Source organism: Nothobranchius furzeri, chromosome 13 (assembly GCF_043380555.1).
Source record: "Nothobranchius furzeri strain GRZ-AD chromosome 13, NfurGRZ-RIMD1, whole genome shotgun sequence".
NCBI classification, from domain to species: Eukaryota; Metazoa; Chordata; class Actinopteri; order Cyprinodontiformes; family Nothobranchiidae; genus Nothobranchius; species Nothobranchius furzeri.
Window position 1 is genome coordinate 24725882 of NC_091753.1, and position 25832 is coordinate 24751713.

General features: G+C 41.7%; 1 protein-coding gene across 1 annotated transcript; it reads left to right on the top strand.

The window, feature by feature from the left end:
• The first annotated feature begins 7892 nt into the window (after positions 1-7892).
• mmp20a (matrix metallopeptidase 20a (enamelysin)) lies at positions 7893-24883 on the top strand. Its single transcript, XM_070543231.1, has 20 exons — positions 7893-8092; positions 8795-9033; positions 9396-9544; positions 9810-9938; positions 10033-10191; positions 10914-11067; positions 11192-11325; positions 12306-12462; positions 12588-12691; positions 13043-13138; positions 13626-13747; positions 16080-16321; positions 16398-16546; positions 16626-16751; positions 16945-17106; positions 17192-17309; positions 17378-17520; positions 21881-22037; positions 22258-22361; positions 22656-24883. Exons 1-20 carry the CDS (start codon positions 7964-7966, stop codon positions 22754-22756), a joined length of 2874 nt encoding a protein of 957 aa, XP_070399332.1. The 5' UTR covers positions 7893-7963; the 3' UTR covers positions 22757-24883.
• Positions 24884-25832: the final 949 nt, after the last annotated feature.

Here is a 25832-nt window from a genome sequence, read left to right on the forward strand (position 1 = left end):
TTGCACCCTGGACAGAGTGCCAGTCCATCGCAGGGCAACACAGAGACACACAGGACAAACAATCATGCACACACACACACCTAAGGACAATTTAGACAGACCAATCAACCTAACAGTCATGTTTTTGGACTGTGGGAGGAAGCCGGAGTACCCGGAGAGAACCCTCGCATGCACAGGGAGAACATGCAAACTCCATGCAGAAAGATCCCAGGCCGGGAAGCGAACCCAGGACCTTCTTGCTGCAAGGCAACAGCTCTAACCTGATTTATATTTAATGTAAATATAATTATATTCAATTCAATTTATTTATACTGTATGGGGCCAATTCTCACACAAGTCACTTTACAAAGCAATCATTCCAATTCAAAATACTCCTTAAAATGCGCAGAGTTCAGCTCAATGTAGAAACATATAAAACCTCCGTAAAAGGAGCCTTGTTGTAATTTGAAAACATCATGTGTTATTTTTCTGTATCACCAAGAAAAGAAGAAATCAGATTGAAGAGGACGTATCATGCAAAACTCATTTCTTGCATCTTTTGTGCTGGGCTCTCTACTGTCTCTATAAAAACTCCAAACATGAAAATAGGTGTCCATCCGTTTTCTTTCAGAGTTTGGTTTTAGGAATGATCTGCCTAAAACAAGCCAGGAAAATAAGCATAGAACAACTTCTCATGTGCAAGAGAAAACTGCTGCTGGAGGAGCAGTGACTCTACTTGGAACCCTCCCAGATATCAGAGCTTTTCAGCTTGTAGTAGCCAGTTAGGCACTGGGTGGGTGTGGCCAGCTTTAGTTTGTTTTCTTAAAGTGACGGAGACCTGAAACAGCTCATTGCAAAAGGTACATAAACTGTCAAGAATAATTGTGAGGGGGGTTAGAGCAAAGAACTTAGTAAACATGTTTGTATCAACTAGAGAACTATTGCCACTTAAAAAACAAAGTCATAGTAAGTCTCTTTTATAAACATATAGAGACAGGGGGTAACAATACAAAGGAAGGTTATGGAGTTTTCACAACACCGAGATGCCAATATGAGCAGGTACTGAAGTTCCATAGTTACTCATTTGGATTAAGACTAGTAGCTTTTTTTGTCTGCTCTCCATCTGCCCATAACTTAGTCAAACAGCCAGAGATTCATTTTTCTAAAGCTAAAACAGCATCAAAAAGAACAAAGTTTAACAAATTAATGAACTGGATGGTTTCATTCTGGCTTCATTCTGTAGAATTTTATTATATTAGTGATGAATTGAGATTGTTTATTCAGGCCATACTGACTTACATCCTCTCAGTTCCTGGCAGAGTGTTGGTTTTAATACAAACATAGATTGAATAAAACTAATTCTTCTCAGATATCTATGAAAATTATCTAAAGTGAGTTAAATACATTTAAACCAGTAACTTACTCACATAAACTGTTCTCTGTTCAGCTCTTCCAGCATTATGCTTTAATAAAGGGTAAACACAGGTGGGCAGCAGAAGGTTTTTTTGGGGTTTATGGGTGGTTATAAATTATGCTGACCCGTATTTGCTTTTTACAATTTAAAATCTGTTGGATAAATTAATATTTCATGTAGTTTTAATTTAATACAGGCTTTTATTTGGTAGGAAACAAAACCCTGGGACTACAGTACCTTATGTTACCACCGGGGGGCAGAAGCAGGTTTTCGGGATCACCCAGTGGCAATAAAGAATAATGAAAATCAATTTGTAGCTCATTTATTTAATTTTCATCATTGAGCTTGTTTTAAAATGATTGTGTTTATGATGTAATTATTTTACATAATCGTTTTCAATATTTTTGTTTTAAGTAAGGATTTTTCCAGTGACATAAATACAAAGCTATTAATAACTCATCTGTTAAGTAAGTAATCACTTGGCTTTTATCTCTTTACAGATCCATCTGTCTTTATTCCACAGTAATGATTGTTCATAAATAGCCCTGTTGATCTTACTGTTAGAATAATAAAATCCAACACCTGTTCCTAATTTTGAGTCTGATATGTGTGTAATTTAACACAAAACTCTGTTAGTACAATGCTTTTCTAATTTAAAAACATGTTTATGACTTTTATCACATAAGTTCATGGAACATTTTCTCAAAATTCTTTGTGAGATGCTTTTAAGTAGCCATGGGAACAGACCTGACTCAGTACCTGAATCTTCAGATGTCTCCTAAAAATACTTAAAATATCAAAAAGAGAAAAAACTAAAATTATTGTTTGCAGCTAAAGATTTGCCTGGCAAGCCATCCTATATATTTACATATATAAAATGGCCACAACCCATAGACAGAGCTCGAGACATGAGGGTGAGTCTGCGGTTGTCTTTTAAACTGTCCCTGCGTGTTATTGGACAGGACCAATCAGAGCAACAAAAATGTGATATATTCTTCGCTACAGAAATCAGTCAACCAGCCAGTCCACTGTACACTGTCAAAGAAAAGGAGTGAAAGCACAGAGTTTACATATTGTCCCTGCGCACACGTGGGTCCTCTCCGGGTACTCCGGCTTCCTTCCACAGACCATAAATATAACCGTTGATTGGTCTGTCTGAAATGTCCTGTGAGTGTGTGTGTGGTTGTTTGTCCTGTGTGTCTCTGTGTGGCTCTACGATGGACTAGCAACCTGACCACGGTGTACTCCGACGATTGCTGGAGATAGGCACTGGCCCCCCGGGACCCTGTAAAAATATGAGTTTTAATAGATAATGGATGGATGGATGGATGGATGGATGGATGGATGGAGGGATGGATGGAGGGATGGAGGGATAGAAGGATGGAAGTACCTCTATCTGCAAAGAAATGATCAAGTCTAAATGGTCCACAGTTGATGCCAAAGCTGTTTCAAAAGAGCGCCATCCCTGAGCCGACACCATTGCTGTAGTTTTTCTTTATTGCAGTCCTGGTGCTATGCCTGGCCAATGTCTCTACAAACATCTGGACCTTACACACTAGCATCATCAGCTCCATTCCGGCTGGACTGGGTTTGGGGTGTTCTCGTTTAGGTAGCCTTGAATTCTCCAGAGTGCAACTGGATGTCTTTTCAGCCCACTTCTTGAGGAGGTCTGTCTGGAGCCGAACAGGGCTGACACGCCCAATACTGACTGATTGGCTGGCTCAAAGCACACCTATCATTAGGGAGAGCCTCCGATTGGCAGATAGAATCAGCCCGCGGGGGCTTCACACACACACACACACACACACACACACACACACACACACACACACACACACACACACACACAGTACTGCCAGACACAGCAAAGCAGGATCCAATATCAGGGCCAAAAGGTCACCAAAAGCAAGACCGCTCAGGCTGTTTTTGTTTAATAATGGAGACACCACGGACTTCTCCGCACTCTTTTGCCCCGCGCACGTGCTCAGAGATGCACTCGGAGATGCACTCATGACATCACAGACCGCCCATGTGCTCAATCATGTCTGCATTTCTAATGCAGTGTGGAATGAATATGGCGGGGCCGGGGCAGGCAGAGCGGAGTGACGTGCAGCCGATGCTAGTGTGTCAGTGGCTATAGAGCGCTGTGATTGGCCTGACCTGAAATTGTTTGGGCCAATGGTAGACCTGCTGAGGCTACAAAAGAGCATGGCTAAACCAACCTGCAGAGCAAAATGTTTTGCTACTGCTGCGGTTTATCTAGACTTCTAGGTTAGTAAAAGATGGTTTTGAATGTGAAATCAACTGAAAATGACTGGAAAGTTTGATTGTAATAAAAAAACTTTTTAATGTTACAGTAGTTCTTAAGCTTTAGTTTTTATGCATTTTTATGCTGTGTATTGTTTTTAATGTTTTTAATTTCTGTGAAGCCCTTTGGTCAGTTTTATACTGTTGTAAGGTGCTATACTACTAAAGCTGCCTTGCCTTACTTTACTCAAATCTATTTGACTAAAATATTACTATTTAATTAGCTTAAGGGTCCTTGCAAAACAGTCAATGTCGCATGGACGTGCAGATCATGTCGGTGCAGACTGTAGGACGTCCAAACTAGGTTTTTGCACCCTTATTTTGTAAAATACTAAGTAAGTGATCGTAGCTTGAATAATTTACATACACAGAAGCGACTGTACAAATATATTTCAGTAATGCTGTTGAACAGTTGTTGACACATTCACATACATGAGTCAAACAGGCTTGAGTCTGAGCTGCTGTTTGTTTTCTGTGTTTACAGTAAATCTTCTTCTGGATCATTTTGATATTACAACCCAAGACTCTGATAACCCAACTCACATTGAACCAAAAGGGGGGTGAATCTTCCGTCTCCTGTCCCATAGTTCTCTGTTTCAGGTTACACAAGTTTGTTTGTGTTTGTGTGTGCATGGTTGTCCTTCCTGTCTATACATGACGTGCAGACTTGGGGTGACTTGAGATGGTCAAGCTGTGTGTTCCTGGAGTCTTATAACGGTTGAGTCCTAACAGTAAAAGGGAGTATTCCACAAACTGTTGTGTTTATCCAAATTCCATTTTTTATTTGTATCTACTAATCTAGAATTCCTTATGGGGTATATTCACATATAGGTTTGATTACTAACATCACTAATTAACATTTTAGTGTTTCTTCTTTATATTACTGGTAATTATATTATTTCTTTTAAAGATATTCACAGATATGCATTTCTGCATTATTTCATTGCAACTGATTTATTTTCGTCATTTCTATTATAATCAATTTTATTTAGAGTTTTACCAATTATGGGCTACAGATAATTTTACCCTTCTGTTTTAATAACATTTTTGCTAAAAAGAGTTGATTTTCCCTTACATATATTATAGGGTTATGTTGATTTAGTTCTTTTTGCAACACTTTTCCAGTACATGTAGTTTACTGCATTTCGTTTCCTTCACCTGAACTCCGTTCACATAATTTGCTCATGGTCTCTGTGTCACAAGACACACTGAGGCTGTGAGCTCTAAACTGGGTGGCTATGTAAAAACAAAGAAGCAGCACATTTATAAATGTTTAAAAGAGTATAAAATCACGTGTAACAATAATCTGTAAAACAAATTAAAACTAGAAGGTGATAAAAAATGTTTACATAGAAGATTATTAAAAATAATTCACCTTTGCTACGCCGGTAAAGCTTCACATCAGCCTGGACAAGTGCATTCTTGCAGCTAATCAGTCTGACAGCCAATGCCTTGGGTAGATTCAGCCTGAAAAAAATAGAAGCACATTGTTGTTGGAGTTTATAAAGTCAGATAATATATAAAAGAAACTGTCCTATATAGGCGCTTTATAACATTCCTAGTGTGTGATCGTTATTATAACGTAAAAGTCAGTCACACATGATGTGGAGAGCCTGAAATGCGACCTCCTGAACAGAATTCCTCACAGAACCGGGTCACGCTGTAAAGCTGTCTGTCAACTAGTGCTGCGTTAGTTAGAGCCACTGTTGCAGAATTACCGACTGACACAAAAACAACCCGAATTTTCTCCGAGCCAGACAGTACTAGTCGTGGACCGCTTCGTCAGCCAGAGCTTCGAGATGTTCAGATTCGCCGCTGATTCTGAACTTACATCCCATTCCACATTTTGTAGACTTGACAAATTAACTAAATGAAATGAACCACGTCTCTCAAACTTTGCATTTAGGTACGGAATTGTCTTTAGAAGATGTTAAAACTTTTATTTAGCTTACTCACCTCAGACTGGAGCCCGCCATGGTGGGGAGCAGAGTCGGTGGGCTGCATCTAAATTGCGGAAGAGCCACGGTGGGCACGGCCTCCCTCTTCAAACGGAGATGTGCAGAATAACCCAGTTCAAACTCCATCATGTTGGCAAAGGAATCGCGGGTAAAATGCTGGTTGCAAACTACAGCACCAGACGGGAGCTGGCTGTTTTCCAGTACACCGATTGCGCGCAATCGCTGGCACCTAATTTCTAACCCCACAGAGTCACCGAACCCACTACGCTACACCTTCTCACAATGCTAACACGATATGGAGCACTAAACCCGAACTACTTTCCTAATAACACTAACAGCCAAACACTAACTAAACTACAATATCCAACAGCCAAGCTAACACTAAATTTGTATAACACTAAAAGCTATGCTAAAGACTAGGATATGCTAATGCTATATGCTAATGCTGAACTACGGCTAACCGTCCTACACTCACTTGCAAATCCAACTCCCAACTCGCCACAAGGCGTGGCCGAGACTCTCGATGCTTTTACAACGTTCACACAGAGCTGCTACGTAGTACTCTACTGGTTTACGTAGCGTCTTTCTCTTTAGCCATTGGCTAAAGTGTATTCAAAATGATTCAAACTCTATGTTTTAAGCTGAAGGTGGCGCTATTTAGACAGAATTTTTAATTTTTAAAGGAAATGCACCAAAATGCTAAAATAATGAATACACACATTTAAAACACTATTAGACACTCATTTATACAGTTCATCAGCAAAAAAACAATTTTAATTTAGACGTTACTTGCTCTTTAAGAGTCCCAGATGCTCGGTTCAATCCAACTGTCGAACCCGAAGATGACTCTGGACTGACCTAGTCGTACTGGAAGTTAGTCTACGGAGTTCGGGAACGGAGGGCTCCCCCCCGACATCTCGGATCCAAAAGAGCGTCTCCACTTGGGTACGTAGAACGCAGTGAGATTGCGTCTGGATGTGGTTTTTGATAATGATCAACCTCATATCTTAACTTAAACCCAATTCTTTTACATCCAGAACTCAGCTCTCCAAGATACGGAAGTTCTGATCAGCATTACACATAGGTTCCAGACATCACCTTTTAGTTCTATCCACTCACAGTAAATAATAGTTTAACCAATTTGTCAAGTTTTAATTGTTTGTAAAATAAATTCTTACTTTTATAAACCTGACTCTTTTCTGAACCAAAACAATGTGTGTCTAATTACTTAATAAAGCTAGAATCCTAGAATCTTTCTGATTAAACAATAAAAGACCAGGCAAGGTGATGCTCTATATTTAGATTGAGTATCACAGCTTAATGTTCACAAGTAGAGTTAATATCGATACTAAGCTAACTACCCAGTTTATCTAACCCTACAGTGTAATAACTTAAATGAATAAACAACTCTGTTCCAGGTCCTAATCTGGCAGCGTCGCCCTGCACTTTCCCTGCTAAAATCAACTTCCATGACCTTTTTTTGTGCTCAGACCACAAAGTTCAAGCAACACAAAATCACAAAGTTTCAGGAAAGCTGATTTTTCTTCCAAGGAATACCACCGGTCCCATAAAGCTTCGCAGTGACCAAGCAGCTCTAATTGTAGCCTAAGATTACCACAGCACCTCCCAGTCTGAACTTCCTGGCTGGCCGCCATCTTGTTTCTCAAAGGTAGTAAATCCTCTCCATAATTTGTGCTCCCAGACTGCGGACTTCATCGTTGAAAGGTCTTAGATGGATTTGAAGTGGGACAATAAAAGGCTTTTATTTTGTAATTTTGAGAGACTGAATGCGTGGAACTAGTGTATTTCAGGTCACTGAGCTGCATCAGTCCGAAAAGAGTTGAGTTTTTATAAAAGGAGGAAATATTTGAATACAAATTAGATTTTTGGGGTGTGTAGTGTTGTATATACTGCTGCTGTCATCGCGACATTATGTGTAGTGTTGTATATACTGCTGCTGTCATCGCGACATTAGAGAACTTAGTTAAATATTGTTGTGGTGTCACAATCTCTTTGGGATTATGTGTAAAGCCGCTGCATCCCAAAAACACACATTGTAAATATTGTTGTTGTCTGATGTCAGTTGCACCAGATCTAAACAAGATAGAGACGTTGTAATTGTGTCGTATTTGTTTTAAATCACAGTTGCATGTCACATGACAAACCCCTCCCTTAGCATTGCAGGAGGCTTTCCAGGATTTACAAGCGCAATGAGTCACAACAAGAATTTAAAAAGAGCGTCCTCAATAACCAGAGCTTCCACTCTCAGGTTCCTTGCAGGTCACTGCAATTTAATCTGCACATCATGCTGCTCCCTTTCTGTGTCCTGGTCTTCCTCAGGCTTGATCCAAGTCTCACGGCACCTGCGTTTAGTCCAGAGGAAGAGCTGGGTCTGGCTCCAGCAGAACCACAGGCTGACCTGAAACTGGCCACAGTAAGTACATCACTGCGTTATCTGGTGATCCAGGAGAAAGTGGATTTAATATTGAAAGGACTCACACTTGGCTGTGTGGATGTTGAAAATGAATTGATTGCATTATTTGTGTGAGATAGAGGTGAATAGACGCTCAGCTAGCTGAGTGTATTCATTCAAATTTCAACAAATGATTCAAGCATCCACATTTACCCCTTTCCTCGTGTCTATTCCCTGAATGTTTTTTTTTCTTTAGAGTTACTTCCTTACTTTGTTTCAGTGAGTCATGTTTTTATTGACCATGATAACCTGACACAAATTTAGACATTTATAGAAAAACGTCTGATGTCTTGTTGCTGATTAGTGAATGATTTCTAAAGGATTCTTGAATGTGCACCATGGTGAGGAGGAGACTTTTGCCTTAAACGAACCACAGAGGACACACACTATCAGATTTATGCACTGTCCATTTTTTTGTTCAGATGTAAAAAATATTACGTGTCTTCATCAGCTGGCTGATATGGATAAAAAAACAGCTGATGAAGACACCTGGTGAAACACCTGAGGAGGACTGCAGTTAACACTCAAAACACATCCAGGTAAACAATCCTTTATTTGTTACATCTGAACAAAAGAACTTGACAAACAAATGACTGAAAAAAGACATACTGGTTCCACATTTGAATGTTTACCTGACGTTTTTGTGAAATTGGAATCTGACAGGAGTACCTTCATCGGTTCTACAAGCTGCAGAAGGATCCTTCAGGACGAATGAGGAGGAGCGGGCCCTCGTTCACCTCCAAAGTGAAAGACATGCAGACCTTCTTTGGGCTTAATTCTACAGGGGAGTTAGACTCCGGTACCCTGGAGGTGATGAGGAGCCCTCGATGTGGGGTTCCTGACGTGGAAGAGTACAGTCACATCCACGGGACACGCTGGAATAAGAACGTCATCGCATACAGGTAGGGGATTCGTTTCACTTAAAAATTGTAGAAAAGTTTGTACTAAAAGATGTTTTTTGATTGATGAATGGATTATTCTGGATCCAGTAAGATAAACCACACCAGAAGGCTGTAAAACCTTTGGCATAAATAAGCAGCTGCTATAAATAAATGTGGAGAACTGATCTTCCATCACTCAGAAGTTTTGTAGGTTTTTTTAAAAGCTCCAACATGACTGAACCTATACAGCACTGACCTTCAGTGTACGCTGTGTTTAAGAGAATCTTGCTTAATTACATACAGAATCAGAAGTTACTATTGTTTTAAAACTGTAACATTGAATATCCTGAAGTTTGTGTGTTGTTGTGTGTTTTCTGTTGCAGCATTGGCCGATACACCAGAGATCTGCCCAGCAGCACTGTGGACTTTTTAATTGAGTCAGCCTTTGGTGTTTGGGCCAAAGCCAGCGGCTTGACGTTTGTTAGGTCACACACACACAACACTGACATCATGGTGGAGTTTGTGACCTATGGTAGGTTTATCTGTTTAGCTCACTCTCACAAAATCACAGAAAACCACCCCCCAGCAGAGGTCTTATGTAAATGTACAGCTTTGTGGCTTTAGACCTAGGGAGTCACAGTAGTAATTTCCCTCTTATCCGAGGCAGAGTCATCTTTCACCAGCTGCTGTCTAACTCCGATGAGGTGAACTGAAGCTTGTAATTTTCCATTAGCATGAAAGAAGATGATTTTTTTCTGTGGTTTCTGTTTCATGTTTGGTCTGGGTTTGTCACGAAGCACATGGTGACTTCTACCCATTCGACGGCCCCAGAGGCACACTGGCTCATGCCTTTGGTCCGGGGTCTGGCGCTGGAGGGGACACACACTTTGATGATGATGAGCATTGGACTGCAGGAGGAGCAGCAGGTGCTGAGCTGAAACACACCAGAGGATGCTGCACAGATCACATAAATGCACGATACCATGAATGTTATTTTACTTCATCTTTGTGCTCCTGCAGGTTTTAACCTGTTTGTGGTAGCAGCTCATGAATTTGGCCACGCTTTGGGTCTCAAGCACTCAAGAAATCCAGAATCTCTGATGTACCCAACCTACAAAATCTCCCGTACTTCAAACCTGCTGTCTAGAGAAGATGTGCACAGCATCAACGCGCTTTACAGTAAACAGCTTTACAGTAAACAGCTTTACAGTAAACAGCTTTACGAACATCTGCAGGCAGAAATCATAAACTAGTTATTTTACTCTAAAGCCCAGTTCACATGGCAGAATAATAGCAACCATCTTTGACCCAGTCCTCCAAACAACGTTAAGGATGCAACGATCACCAGAATGGCGCCAAAGATAATCTTATCAGATAATGGTACCGTGTGTGGTGTATTTATGAGTGCACTGGTCTGCTCGGCTTTCAAACATCTTGGATTGTCTTGATCCAATTTTTGAAGTTCAACCACTCAGAGATCAGGGTGACAGAAACGTGCTGCACACTCCTCCTCCACCCTATTTGATCTTGTGAGATTTCTCGTCTGATCGGATAATGTTTTTGTCGTGTTGCTGCACACCGCACACTGCAGGACCAAAACTGTTATCTCCCACATTTTTTAATGACCAGTGTGAGGTCTCAAGTTTTTTAACCCTCCCGCATTGTTAATAGGGTCAGATGGACCTCTGGTGTATTATTATTTTTTATTTAATTTTTTAACGGGTGCATCACATCACCCCTGCCAAGGCATAAACTTTAAACCCTGTTTAGCCACCCCCTGTCCTGGCGAGGTCACCTGATACGAAAGTGGAAGGGTTAAAGTTAGCCAACAATTTAAAAGTCCTGTTGTGCGAGCCAGGCTTAAGTGGACTCTGATTAATAGTTGTCCTGATGTGTACCAGGTCCTCTCAGAACCCACACAAATTATGCATTGAGAAACTTTCCTTGGCTGTCCAGACCTCAGTTCCCACATCTCATGCAAGACAAGTGTGCACCAGACCTGACGTTTGATGCAGTAACATTCCTCGGTGATGCTACCATCTTTGTCAGAGACAGGCATGTTTAGAACTTTTATCAACATTATTTCATAAACAAATATTTTAGAATACCTCTCTTGAATCTACTTTCTGACTGATGTTATGGCACATCTTATTTAAATCTCATTTTATCACCTTACAAGATATCTTTGGATGAAGCATAAAGAGCTATCTGACATCAAAGAAGGTCCCATCACCAACTTCTTGCCTAAAATTGAGACCGGTATTGATGCTGCCTTCTGGATTCCTCGCAGATCAACAGCTTATCTAATTCATGGTAACCATCTGCTATCACTTTAACCTGCATTATGTTTTAACATCTCATTGGGTTTGAACAAGTCTCATGATTGAAACATCTCTGAGTGAGATGCCAGCAACAGTGCAAGTAAGAAATGATCATTTCCCCATCCCCACCTGTTTCTGCAGTTAGGTTCAGTTATGACTGAAATGGGGAAATTCCTTTCAGTAGAGCATTTCCATTATGTTCAATACAGCATGTTATTTTTTTTTATCAGCAGCAGAATGTATAGTTAGTGGAGCAGACAAAAGGATGCACCATGGAAGTTGAACTCAAAAAAACAAAGTGCCCTCTAAGGGCTGGCTGCAGTAATTGGTTTAAGCCCCGCCCCCTCTATGTAATCAAATGGAAATTTTTACTTTTTCTGGTGCTGCTGGAGCCTTTTGGAGGTCAATGCAGAAGCATGTATTGTTCTCAAGTTTCTGAGGTGGAAGCTCTTCCCTAATCCCAAAGCACTCACAGGCGACCCAGTCCTCCCTCCCAGCTGCTAGAACATGACATGTTACTTAAACACTTCTGCATCCAGGCTACTAATGGATACAGCTGCTGATCCCACCTTAGCTCCAACCTCTCTGCTGCTAGCTGTTAATGTCTGACATGTTCATGTTAGTAGCTGATAACAAACACAATCAGTTTCATCAATGTGTGAATTATATAAAAGTAAATAAACAGACTGACATCCAGTTTCCCCTCTCTGCATTATAACTGTGGACATCAAAACCAAAACATTTATATATATATATATATATATATATATATATATATATATATATATATATATTACTTAGTTATCTTGTTGACAGACTACAGATACAAATTAGCAACTATGCTATAATTTGGCCCATTTACGATCGATACAATGTATTTGATTGTTTATTAATTTGCATTGTCCTGAATAAAGAATTGAATTAAAAATAATTGAAATTGAAAAATATCAGTCAATGCATTTCTGTTTGCAGAATCCACATTCTGGACCATAAAACGTTCTGTTATAAAAGGGAAGCCCAGAACACTTAGCTACTTTGGATTTCCACCATGGGTGCAAGATGTGGACGCTACAGTGCACATTGAAAAAACAGGTCGTACCCTCTTCTTTTTGCAGGACACTTACTGGAGGTAAGATGACAAATTCCCCTTTTTTCTTATGTTCACACATACAGTGAATTTATGTCAGCAAACGCTTTTAGAAGACAAACACAAGATTGTGCTTTTTTTTTTTTTTTTTTTTTTGTCTTTTCTAGTTACAATGAAAACAGAAAAATTATGGATTTTGGTTACCCGAAGTACATCAGTGAGGACTTTCCAGGAATCAACAGCACTATAAATGCAGCTTTCTACAAAAACAGTGAGCAAATACCATTTATTATACGTTTGAATTATAATACACATGCATTTAAAATTGTGAAACCTAAGAATTTCTGTATAAGATTTAGTGTCTGTGACTCGAGGGGTTTTTGCCGTTCACTTTGTGAGCACAGGAATGTTAATTTGCATACTGCTGTATGGAGTGAGGTTTTTTTCAGATGCAGACTGTTATTTAAATGGTAAATTTGACTTTAAAGACACCTTTGTGACATTTTGTAATTTAGCTGTGAGCAGAACTTGAACTTGAGTTCAAACTACATTTGTCATGAGCAAATGCCACAGGACGTGAATTCTTAAATATCTGTTTTTGCTTTTCTCTTTGCTGTTTTAGGTTTTATCTACTTCTTTATGGGACCACAAGTCTTAAAGTTTGACTACACACTCAAACAAGTCGTCGGAGTGGAAATGGCTAATTCTTGGCTCGGATGTTGAGAAGAATGTGGAAACTGGGAGTTCCTGTGTATTAAAGTGAAGAATTACAAACTGATGCTTGTGCTTTTTGAATGTATGTGGATGTCTTGACTCTTGTCTGAGCAGCTGCTGTGGTTTGTGTCACGCAAATCTGTGTTTTTAATCCCATATGCATGCGGTGTAGACAGACATACAGACAAGGCAGAGCTTAATTTAGGCTTTCATTACAAACAGCTGCAGGTTTCAACCAGACTTTGTAGAAAAAACATACCGTTCTTCAATCCACAACACTCATTTCTATACTATGAAACACACACACTGTGTTTACCATTACAGACAGAAGTCCCAGACATATGTAGATGCTTTAGTGGAGCTTGTAACCACAAAACATCCAGAAAATTACTGCAGGTAGCTGTAACTACCAGGATGGAGCTCTTTCAGGATGTGATTGCTCCACTGGCTTCTGTATATAAAATGTGATGTGGACAAGAGGAACATTTGAAACATGGAGTTGTTGCGGAATTGGACGCCCATTTTGGGAGCTCTGATGTTTGTGGGGATGTCGTGGACTCGACCTGTTGATGAAGATCAAAAGATGAGAACTGAGGATGTGGAGCTGGCTGAGGTTTGTGGGCAAATCTCTGAACTGAGGAAATTAGGATCATGCATTTTATTCAGAAATACTTTAAAAACAAACATTCTTTGGACATCTGTTGTAGCTGCGATACTCCAAATACGTCAGGTGGGTGCTTTTGAAAAGATTTTAAAAAAATTAGATGAACTTTACAAAGACTAGAAATAACATTCAAAATGTAGCTTTTGGAAAGAGGAAAAAAATACTGTAAAAACACTTTAAATTGACTTTTAATACAGGGGCTTATTCGTAAAGTACAAAGCTTTTATTTTGCTGGTCAAAAGCTGAGAAACCGTTTACTGTTGAGCAGAATTTTGAGTCTTATAATTAAGTGTTCACTGAAAAGGTTTGCTGATTTAAATTTTAAGTTATAGATGAATTTAGAGGAAATGTTGATGTTTTTTTAATTTAAATAAAAATGGCATGAAATGTAATCCACTTTTTTCATTGTAAAGCAAAAAAAAAGTTTTTACAAATTAAGTTCACGCGCAGTCTGATAACTTTTCAACAAGATAATAAAAAAATGTTTGAAACAAAACAGTTTATAACCACTGTGTGGCTGCATAAAAGATCATTTATTGTGTTTCACAGCAAATCTTATTGTTGCCAAAATATTTAAAATAAAAAGCAAATTAAGGCTAAATTCACAAATTAAAGATTAATTTAAGAAATATTTCATCCAGACCTAATCTGACACTAGACAGTTTTGGCTTGCTTTTACACCCTTTAAATTACTTTTTCACCCCACCCACTTCTTATTCTCCCATCCAACCACCACCCTTCTAGCCATGGCCCTTCTTTACTCTTGTCTATTTCTGGACATTTGTCTCATTCATAAAAACATAAAACCAACTTCATGCCCTGCCAATATTCTCCCAACCCCTTTGCTTCTTAGGGTTTTTGCAGTGCAACCATTGCTTTTTACAGAGGTTTTTCTAACCAGAAGCTAATTAGCAAACCTAGTCCTTGGTTGGACTTTTAGAGACAATCAAATAACAGCATTTATAACATTTATCACCACACACATGCACACACACAATAATTGTAAACACATTAGTTTACTAGTTTAGTTTGATAAGGAACATCAGTGTGCACCAATTTTTTGTCACCTCGGAGTTAGAAGTTGTAAAATGTATTAAGAGCTTTATTGCTGACGGTAGATTGTTCCAAATCTGAGGTCCTCTAAATGAGAATGAGGATTGACTACATTGTATTTTGGTGATTTGCAGTCTCCTTTGGATACCCCTCTGGTCAACAGCACGGTCATTTATCTTTATCAAGTCAAACTTTAAGAAATTGGGTGGTATTTTTGACCAATCAATATCTCTAGAAGGCTACTGAAAAACACTGGTCTGAAATGGGTTTTATCATTTCAGAAATATACCCAAACTGCAATGGGTGGTGTCAAAACATGAACTTGAAATGGTTATCCATCTCCTGTCTAGATTACTGTAACACACATTTCACGTTTGAACAAAAAAGCCCCTGACCGCATGGATGTAATTTTTGGGGGGGGGGGGGGGGGGGGGAGGTCATGTCCCCTAACTTTTTCCAAAGTCAGGTTTTGACCCAAAACAATATTACGCTATATTAAATAGACACTGGTTGACCGCTTGCATTCAAACTGCGGTTTCCTCCAAAGGGTGGCTGGGCTCTCCCTTAGAGATAGGTTGAGAAGCTTGGTCATCTGGGAGGGGCTTGGGGTACACCCGCTGCTCCTCCACGTTAGGAGGAGCCAGTTAAGGTGGCTCGTGCATCTAGGGTGTTTCCTGGACAACTCCCTGGGGAGGTTTTCCGGGCACATCCAACAGGGTAAAGACCTAAAGGAAGACCCAGGACATGCTGGAGAGACCATGTCTCACGGCTGGCCAGGGAACACCTCAGGATTCCCCAGAGGAGCTGGCCCAAGTGGCTGGGAAGAGGGAAATATCTGCTTTGGCTGCTGCCCCGCAACCCATCCTCGGATAAGCGGCCTAAAATTGGATGGATGGATGGATGGATGGATGGATGGATGGATGGATGGCTTAATCAGAAAAATGTTTTATTTATTTCTTTGGAGAATGATGAGTATGATACAATAAACACCAACCATCTCTAGCTAGTCTGTTGTGAGGTGTAAACATGGGTTACCGTAATGCGTTACTGCTTCTTGCGAAATACGTGGCAAGTTGCATACGTGGTATTCTCTCCACAAGGAGCAAAAGGGACATCATTCACCAAGTAAAGAGTCATTTTAGCGCTTACTGGCTCAAAAAATGATTAGAAAGTATGAGTCTTACACAGTGTACCTTTAAAGAGCAGATTTCCTTCTATGTCCCATCAGGGTTACCTCAGGAGGTTCTACAGCCTGGAAATTAAAGGTGGAGCAAGAAGAGCCAGGTCTACGTCAGTCATGGAGGAGAAGATCAGAAAAATGCAGAACTTCTTTGGTCTCGGAGAAACAGGGCACCTGGACTCTCAGACTCTGGATGTGATGAGGGAGCCTAGATGTGGTGTTCCAGATGTGGACAACTTCAGCTTTTACCCTTACAAGCCAAAATGGAAGAACACCACCATCACATACACGTGAGATCCGATATTACATCATTCTTTCCCACACGTTTGTGCCTGAAGCTTCATGGTTGTTCTTACTGGGATGCAGGGTTGCAAAATATACTCCAGACATGAGTAGAGGGGAAGTGCAAAAGTCAATCCGTTTGGCTCTGAAGATGTGGAGCGACGTAGCTCCTCTGAAATTCATCGAGATCAACCACGGCAAAGCTGATATTGTCTTGTCCTTTGCCAGCAGAGGTAAATCTCAAAGCTTTTCTGAGGAGTCGTTCATGTGCTTTGAAGGTGCTGGAATAATAAGTTCTTCCTGCTGCTGTAGCTCATGGCGATTTCTTTCCCTTCGATGGGCCTGGCGGGGTGCTGGCTCACGCCTTTCAGCCTGCAGAGGGGATGGGTGGAGACGTGCACTTTGACGAGGATGAAAAGTGGTCAACAGGAGGACAAGGTCACTCTACTTCAGAGAAGAATATCTACAGTTTGAGTTTGAAAAATGACTCCATGTCACTGGTTACGCTTGAAAAAAAATTAGGCAAAAATTGGCTAAAAGCACAATTAAAATTTAGAGAAGGGCATCCAGTAGTACGGTGTTCGGTATAACCAGAAGCTACAGGCTAATACCGATGTTTGTTGTATTTCAGGTTACAGCCTGTTTGCTGTTGCAGCTCATGAACTTGGTCACTCTCTGGGTTTGACCCATTCGACAGACCCCTCAGCTGTCATGTACCCGACCTACAGGCATCACGGCAGTTCACAGTACAACCTGTCCTCGGATGATGTCCAGGGCATCCAAACACTGTACGGTAAGGAACGATTCACTTTTAAAATGAATTCATACTCATCTAAAGGTTTGTTTTAGTTCGTTGCTCATTAAATATTATTTCTCAGGAAAACCCAACAACAAAAAAGTAGAAATTCAGCCAACTGCTCCAAAAAAATGTGACCCCATGTTTTCATTTGATGCAGCAGCAATGATCCAAAATGAGATCATTTTCTTCAAGAGCAGGTAGGATTTGCTGTAAAACACATTAGCATAGTGCTGTAGATATGTCTAACTAACCATTTCTGATTTAGACACGTGTGGATGAGAACGACAAAGTCATCTTATTGGAATCAGCTGAGAGAAGGCCACATCAGTTCATATTTTCCTGGCATTGACTCACCTGTAGATGCTGCTTATGACATCCCAGCCCAAGGCATGCTCTTCATATTCACTGGTAATGAGCACTCAGACTGTGTCAGCATGACACGGCTAGATATTCATCAAGAGGGCACAGTGTTATGCCGGTTTCCCACTGGAAGCATCAGTGGCGCGAAACGGCAGCAGAACGGTTCACTCGCGAACTTCAAAGCGGTCCTTTGCACACAGTGTGTAAAGGGTTTACTGGAGACCCAGAATTCAGGCACACACAGGAGTTAAATATATAATAAGATATTTTATTAAAGGTTTTGGGCTTGAGCTGGGTCTCTGCAGCCAAGTACTGTTGGAGGGGTCAGTGTAGGGAAAATGTGGCAGAGACAGCGACAGGGGGAAACGTTGGTTTGGATTGGAGAGTTCCCAGGATGTTCCGTAGACAGAAAACTCTCCCTCCTCTTCTGTCTGTGAATATGTCTCCTCTTCTGTGACACAGACAAATATTACCCACAAATACTCGGTCTATAGGCAGGGTTCAGAAACAGGCGATGGTCATCAACAGAGAGGCAGAAGCAGGCATACTTAACAGGAGGAGCAGACTAGGATCAGAAGCCGTGGTTCAAAACAGGGTCGGAGTCCAGAGGTCAGAAAAGTAGTCAACTCCTTTAAGGGCTAGGCAGAGACAATCCAGGAACGTGAACGTGGTATAGAGCTCCGGACCCCATGTGACTCTCAGTTAGTAGACGCCATTTTGGCAGGAAAAAAAGGTAAACAAACACGGATGTAACCATGAATGTGAACGGGATCCGCTACTTCACACTTTAAAACCGAAGAAATCGTTTTATATAGTCAAAAATTAAATAGACTAAACATCTCCGACCACCGTGCTCCTGGGATACTTTAAACGCCAGAAGCTGTCGGAGCGGACTTTTTACCGGACCTGGTCGGGGAACCCCTTGGGATTCCCCCGGCCGGAGGAGCTGGGGAGAGGTCTGGGACTCTCGATGTTACTGCCCGCTCCGACGCCAGAAGCTGTCGGAGTGGACTTCTTACTGGACCTGGCCGGGGAACCCCTTGGGATTTACCCGGAGGAGCTGGCTCCGGCGGCTGGGGAGAGGGAAGTCAGGGCCTCTCGACGCTACTGGCCCCGCAACCCGACTCCGGATAAGTGGATGAAAATGGATGGATGGATGGACAAATAACAGATTTACACGTAAGTAGTTTAAATAGAGTGCTGTGCTGTTTGAATGTATAAACTGAACGCCAAGAGAAATCACTAGTTTGATTTTTTTTCCATGAATAAAATAAATATGTCAGGCAGGAGCGTCAGGATCTGTCTGAGATCTGTCTCGGTGAGACAGATAATAGCAATCCAAAGTGCTTTTTATGTGTGATCTGACAATTGATCGACCATTGCTTAAAAGTTAAATACAGCTTAGCCGTTTAATTGCTGTGATCATAAAACACGTAAACGGCAGCACGCAGAACTCACGAGGCAACGTTTTACGTGATGTTTACTTGTTATTATGAGTAATAAGACAGAAAAAGCCACGCCTAAATAAGTTTAGGAAGCCCACTAAGAATCGTAATAAAAGCATTTAAAATAAATCCCATACACAGTTGAGGAAACGTTGGTTTAAGTACCTGATATGAAACGGTCGCTGCATAAGCGAAAACCTTTACTCTCGGGGTCCCACAGCTTCATTTCAGCCCGGTCACTAGCTCATTTTATTACAATGATCCAACGTTTGAGGTGTTCCGGATCTTGGGGAATCCTGTAGATGGCTCATTCCTTATGTCGTCCGTGTCTGTTCTGCATCCTGGGGCACAACAGGAATCTACCATATTTCCCGTTTAATTGAGTTTTCTGACAATAACAAATAGCCCAGCTGTCGGCTTCTGCCTGCCTAATGGCGCCGTTTCGATTTGAACTGTTGCATGCCGGGAAACATGACGTCAACTCCCGGAGCTCTATAGGGCTTGGTAGATCAGAACGATGAATTGCTGGAATGCTGAAACAAAAGCCTACAGACAATCTGGGAGAGATCACTGAGGGTTTAAATATAGGAATGAACAGGTGTGCTCCATGAAGTAATCAGGCAGAACTCAGGAGAACTAGATGATGCTGAATAGTGCAGGAAGGGCAACGGAAGTTACAGTGTAACTATGGTTCTGTGAGTTCCTGGATGACTGCCAGTGGCAATAAACAGAGTGGATGTATCTCCTCGCGCTCTGCGCAGGTCGAGTACTAATGTAAACAAAGTCATGCACGTGACACGTAGCGCACCTGGTCGCGAGTCTATAAATTACGCGCCAATAGCTACGTTCGGGTCTCTTTGATCTTCTCGCTGTTGACTTGGCGTGCTTCGCGGGTCAATCGCTCCGGAAGTCCGTGATTCGGATCTTGACGGTCTAGAGGTGAGTACACTCATTACTTGGCGTCGGCTGCCCGAGACCGGGCGGCCGGAGCGCTCAGAGGAGCCCTCTGGGGTGGTGGATTGACGCGGTTATCTTCAATTATTACTGAGAACGGGCGGTGCGGCCGGCGCCGTTCGAACCGCCGCTGCCGGCTCGGATAGGGCTCGCTGGAGGTCGCTATTTTCCCCTGTGTGAAAGGGGAGGGGGGTGCGGCCAGCGAGCGCTACAGGTAAGTGGGGCTGGACGTTCTGACCATGGAGGTCACGCTCAGATTACCCAGCCGACACACACACACATTGTGTGCTGTTTAACAACTCCAGGACTGAATAGCATTCTTCAGTTTTCCTTGAAGTCCTCGCTCAGTTCCTGTGTAGTCGCTGGCGTCTCCCACATCGGTAGGGATGTTGGTGTGTACGTCGTGTGGGGCTCCCCTCCAGGTGGAGGACGGCCTCGACTTGTGTCCAAAGTGCCTGGGCGTCGGTCACCTCAGAGAGGCGCTGACTGACCCATGTATGAACTGCAGCATTTTGCCGCTGGAGATGCGGGAGGACAGGCTACATCAAGTAGAGTGCCTCCTGTTTGAGTCAGACCTGCCGCCCTCTGGTATCCCTCATCCATGTTCCGGGAGACGGAGGGATGGACCGGCTGAGGAACGCGGCAGCCCGAGGCGCAAGAAGCGGCAGGTGGCGCACCCTTCTCGCCAGGAAGTGGACACTTTGCGGGCGGAGGTGGAACAGCTCAAAGCGCTGCTGACCAGAGCCCCGGACGAGGGGGGCTTGGACGACCTGATCTCTATGAGGGCCTCAAATTCCGAGTTTCAGTCCCTCGGGGAGGAGGGCCCCTCTCCGGGTCGTAGTCGAGGGCTGGTAGTGGAGCTCCTGGGCCTGGGAGGTCACGGGGACTCAGGGATGTCTCTCCATAGCTCAGCAAACTCGGAGCTGGCGGAGGACCCCTGTCAGTTGCGGGCGATTTTGCGAGTGGCACTGGCCAGGATTGGACTGGACGACGTGCCGGTGGCGGACTCCGGCGGCTCCCCCGTTTCAGATCCCACCATCGCCGGCCTTTGTGGAGGAGCTGCAGCGGTGCTAGGGGGACCTGAAGCAGCTCTTCAACCACCGTAGGGTGCCAGGACCCTGGCATCTATGTGGGAGGCAGGAACCTACGGGTTGGACCACATGCCCCCGGTGGACCACTGCGTTGCTTCTTTGGTGCTCTCCCCAGATGAGGCATTGAGGGACAGGGTCCGCTGTCCGAGCACCCAGTGTCGGGTGACCGACAGCTTACTGTGCCGGGCTTACGACATCGGAGCAAGGATGGCGCACACCAGCAATTCGCTGTCGGTGTTGTTGCTAGCCCACTCGCCTCTCCAGCGGTCAACGGGCAATCAGGCGGAGTACAGCCTGGACAGAGAGCCAGTCCATCGCAGGGCAACACAGAGACACACAGGACAAACAATCACACACACACTCACACCTAAGGACAATTTAGACAGACCAATCAACCTAACAGTCCTGTTTTTGGACTGTGGGAGGAAGCCGGAGGACCCGGAGAGAACCCACGCATGCACAGGGAGAACATGCAAACTCCATGCAGAAAGATCCCAGGCCGGGAGGCAACAGCTCTAACCACTGCGTCACTGCGCAGCCCCTGCAGTACTTTTATTTTGAAATGTACCTGTGATTTTACACTGAAATCGTGTGTGGTTTCCTGTGTAGCCTTACGTTAACTTCAGTAATTGACGCATCCCAGAAGCATCATTCAGCAAAAACCTGGTCTTACCTTTAGCAGCGCAGCATGCCGCTTCTACGTCTGGAAATTGCTGCGTCGCTGCTGGTTTGAAACCCTCCATAGACTATAATAGATGCTATTCGAAGCAGTGACGTTTCACTGTTGTTCCGCGCCGCTGATGCTTTCAGTGTGAAACCGGGAGATTACAGCCCTCTGCAGCTTTAGTGCAGATTTTTCATTGTGTCTCAAAATTCATTCACGTAACCATTTATTTTCGTGCGTTTCTGTTTTTTAAGGTCAAAAGTACTGGGTGATTCAGGAACTCAAGATAAGAGGTCGTGCTGGGAGCATCTATGAGTACGGTTTCCCCTCCAGTGTCAGGCAGGTTGATGCTGTGGTCCATGTGGCTGAATATGAGAAAACCATCTTCTTCGCAGGACAGTTTTATTACAGGTAATGTAGGAGTGTATGCTTTAACCTGTGTAGGCTTCTTTGGGTCAACGTCATTCTACTAAGGTGGTCACTCAGGGATGGAGATACAATTAAATAAAAGAGAAATGGGGGGGGGGGGGGGGTCATCTTTACTTAGTTTGAACTTTATCAACAATTTACTGTGACAATATATTTGCCATGATAAAGCCACACATTTTAATTTTGCACCATTTAACCTCAGGTATGACGAGCAGAAGAGACAGATGGATTCTGGTTTTCCGAGACGGATCCAAACCGACTGGACTGGAATCCCAAGAAGAGTCGATGCTGCATTTAAAATGATTGGTAAAAAAAAAAAAAAAAAAAAAAAAAGATGAACAAATGGGAAACTAGTTTTTACATTCATGATTTTTGTGATTCTCAGCAGAAGAAAGGATTTAGAGCACAGTGATTTCTTGTTTTTAGATGGGTGACGTGGGTGCTTCAGCGCTTTGGGCTTCCTGACAGGGTTGCGGAAGGCACTTTATGAATAAAGCTTTGATTGATTGATTGATTGACGTTTAAATTCCACTGTAGCCTGATTTATAGCAACATGTCAGGTAAAAATAAAATCATGGTCTTTCTCTTCTTTTTCTGCAGGTGGACTGTTCCTCCTCAGTGGGTCCAGATCTTACCAATATGACTTCAGACAGAAAAGGGTGGTAAAAATAATAGCAGGAAACACTTGGCTGGGATGCTGATGCACTTAAAATCCATCTTTAAAAAGATGAAAATATAAAGTCATCTGTACATGGACCTGACACCCATGACCCATTACCTGACCCTTGCAGCTGTCCACAGGTGTGCTGGGTCACTCAGGAGCAAACTGCTTCAGCTCTCCCAGGATGGAGGGTTCCTGCTCTAGATTTTTAACGGGGCTAAGATCATGGTTCATAGAAGGCCACTTCTAAATAGCTCAACAATTGGTTCTGGGCATTATTTTGGTGTTTTTATTTGTTTTGGGTCATTATCCAGATGGAGGACCCTAGACCTGGGACTCAGACCAAGCCTTCTGACAATGGGTTTGGCGTTTGGTTACAGAATGACTTACAAGTCTTGAGATTTAAGTGGACCCTGAACGGATTTAGGACACTCTGTACCGAGTGACGCTCCAGAAAAGGACTGCGCTTCCTCTGTATTTCCGTCTCTGTTTGTTTGCTGAATGTATCCATCTGTGAGCATAAAGACAATTCTGTGAAGGTGGTCATATTTCTGACTTTAGAACCAATAAAGCCAATTTGAAAGCAATAGTTTAAAGTGTTAAAAACTCTTTAGTGTTGCTTTAATTTAGCCCAGAGAGGTTGCCTACAACCCTGTGGAGTTAAAAACCTATGAAAAATATGTAATTGTTTATGTTTGTGTTTAATAAACATAAACATGTCATTGTAGTCAGCTGAACTCCAAGCTGCTTGGAGATGGTCTTCTAACCGTCCGTTTGAACGTGCAGATCAAAGATAATCTTTCTAATTTCCCAAAACAATGCTTGCTTAAGTTTTCTGTGGTCCATAATTAGTGAGGTACACACCTTGATACCCAACAGCACGGTGACTACTTGACACCATTTAAACAGGCAGACTGACTGGTTACACGACTGAAGAGGCCTGTGATGCTGAATATAGAACACACAGTAGTTTAACAGCTGCCTGGGGATTATATTTGTAATGACAGTTTAATGCTATTTTTAACTTTTGTCATTTCTGTATAAAACTCAAAATAAATATATGACAAATAAGGCCTATTTAACGGAACTGAAACATATGTTTGTTTTAAGTACGGTTATGTTTTTTGTAACACAATTGTCTTATCTTTTCTCTGAAGATGTGCTTTTATAAACAATAAAAATAAATAAATCAAGATTCATAAATCAAAAATATTTTCCACCATGTTCTTTTCACAAACTCTTAGCCCACATTTCTTGCGGAACCTTGTGACAAATGGAGTTGATCTGCAAATAAAAATTCTTTATGATGAAGAAAATGAATTAGTTTAGTTCCAGAATAACAAAAATTCACCAAACTCAGCGTTTTGAGTGACGACAGGATTTTAGCCCCTTTCAGATCAGAATGTTTTGGCTTTAAAAGCTGACACATCTGGATTTATTCAGACGAAACAACTCAACTGTATTTAGACCAATACAAAACTCAACTCCTCATGACTAAAAATGATGGAGAAATTAATACAAATCTTCCATTAAACGTGATGAAATCAAAACACGACTGTAAAAATCAGTTTATTCTCATTTGCTAAAAAGCAGCTGTTATTTTTAACATGTCAGTTATTGATTACTAGTTTGTTTTATTATTCATGTGTTTATTATTAATAATTATGTTTGTTATGCTGTAGAATCTGTAGGTGATGTGTTTGCTTATTTAACTGATGCAGAGTTTCACAAGTTTGTGTTAAAGGTTGTTTTTGGAGCACATCCTAAAGCTTCCCAGAGCTAAATATTTTGTAACAGCTTCTGTTGTTCTTGGTCGTGTCTGAATTGTTATGTTATGAAATCCTTCCATTTGCTGCCTGAATCGCAAGTTTTAAAATAATGACCACAAAGCTTTTTCAGCCAGTCGAGGTAAGATGTCATGAAGAAATCGGCCTGAGTCACTGCTGTTTTTGGCGATCGTGGATAAATAACGTGATCATCAGACGTGAACTATTGCTACATTATGCTGGTTGGAGCACAAACAAAGAACAAGCTCATAAGATGAACAACAAACAAAACTCAGTAGGGATTAAACAGTTATTTGGCAACAGATATTGACTTGTACATGTTATTATAATTGTTATTAATTACAGTTTTGCTGTGTTTTCTCAAACATCAACAGGCTGGAGTTTTGTTTTTTATCTACCAGATACTGTCAACATATTCACATTTATAACTGAACGACTCTCAGTTTATGGGAATGTGGATTATTAAAACACGTCAGGCAAAAATTTAATTCACTCAGCAGACCAAGAAATTCAAGACATAGCTGGATATGAGAGACAATGAGTAAAATAATGCCTGCAGTTAGTTTGATGGAAGCTATTCTTTTGTAGTTTTTTTGTCACAAACATTTTCATCAGAATTTTAAAGAAAATCAGATATTATTGCTTGTATCAGTAAAACAAGTAACTAATAGTTTCCTGTAACAATAAAATATAAAAAAAACAGGCTACTTTTGTGTTTGATTCTCCGCCCCCCCCCTCTCTCTCTCTCTCTCTCTCTCTGTGTGTGTGTGTGTGTGTGTGTGTGTGTGTGTGTGTGTGTGTGTGTGTGTGTGCGCGCGAGAGAGAGAGAGAAAGATAGATAGATAGAGAGAGAGAGAGAGAGAGAGAGAGAGAGAGAGAGAGAGAGAGAGAGAAAGAGAGAGAGAGAGAGAAAGAGAGAGAGCAATCCTTTGTTCAATTCATGATTAACATCATTTCACCAGAGGGAAAAATTGATAACTTAGATGAACTTTTATCATATTTTTTCATATCAAAAGTCATTTTTCAGCATTACAAAGTTATAATAATAAAGTAATAAAATTCTAAAAATTAAGAAGTATCTCCGAACTAAAGCTCAATAATTACTTTTTGTTGGTCATTGGATGCCATAATAGTTTAGTAGGTATTGTAATACATCACACTCAGTGCCACTGCCAAATAATGAACTGGTGTTACGTAGAAATGTGTTTCCCGTCCAAAATTGTGTCCCAGCATAGCCATCGGTCTGTGTGTTCCTCTTGTTAACACACACACACACACACACACACACACACACACACACACACACACACACACACACACACACACACA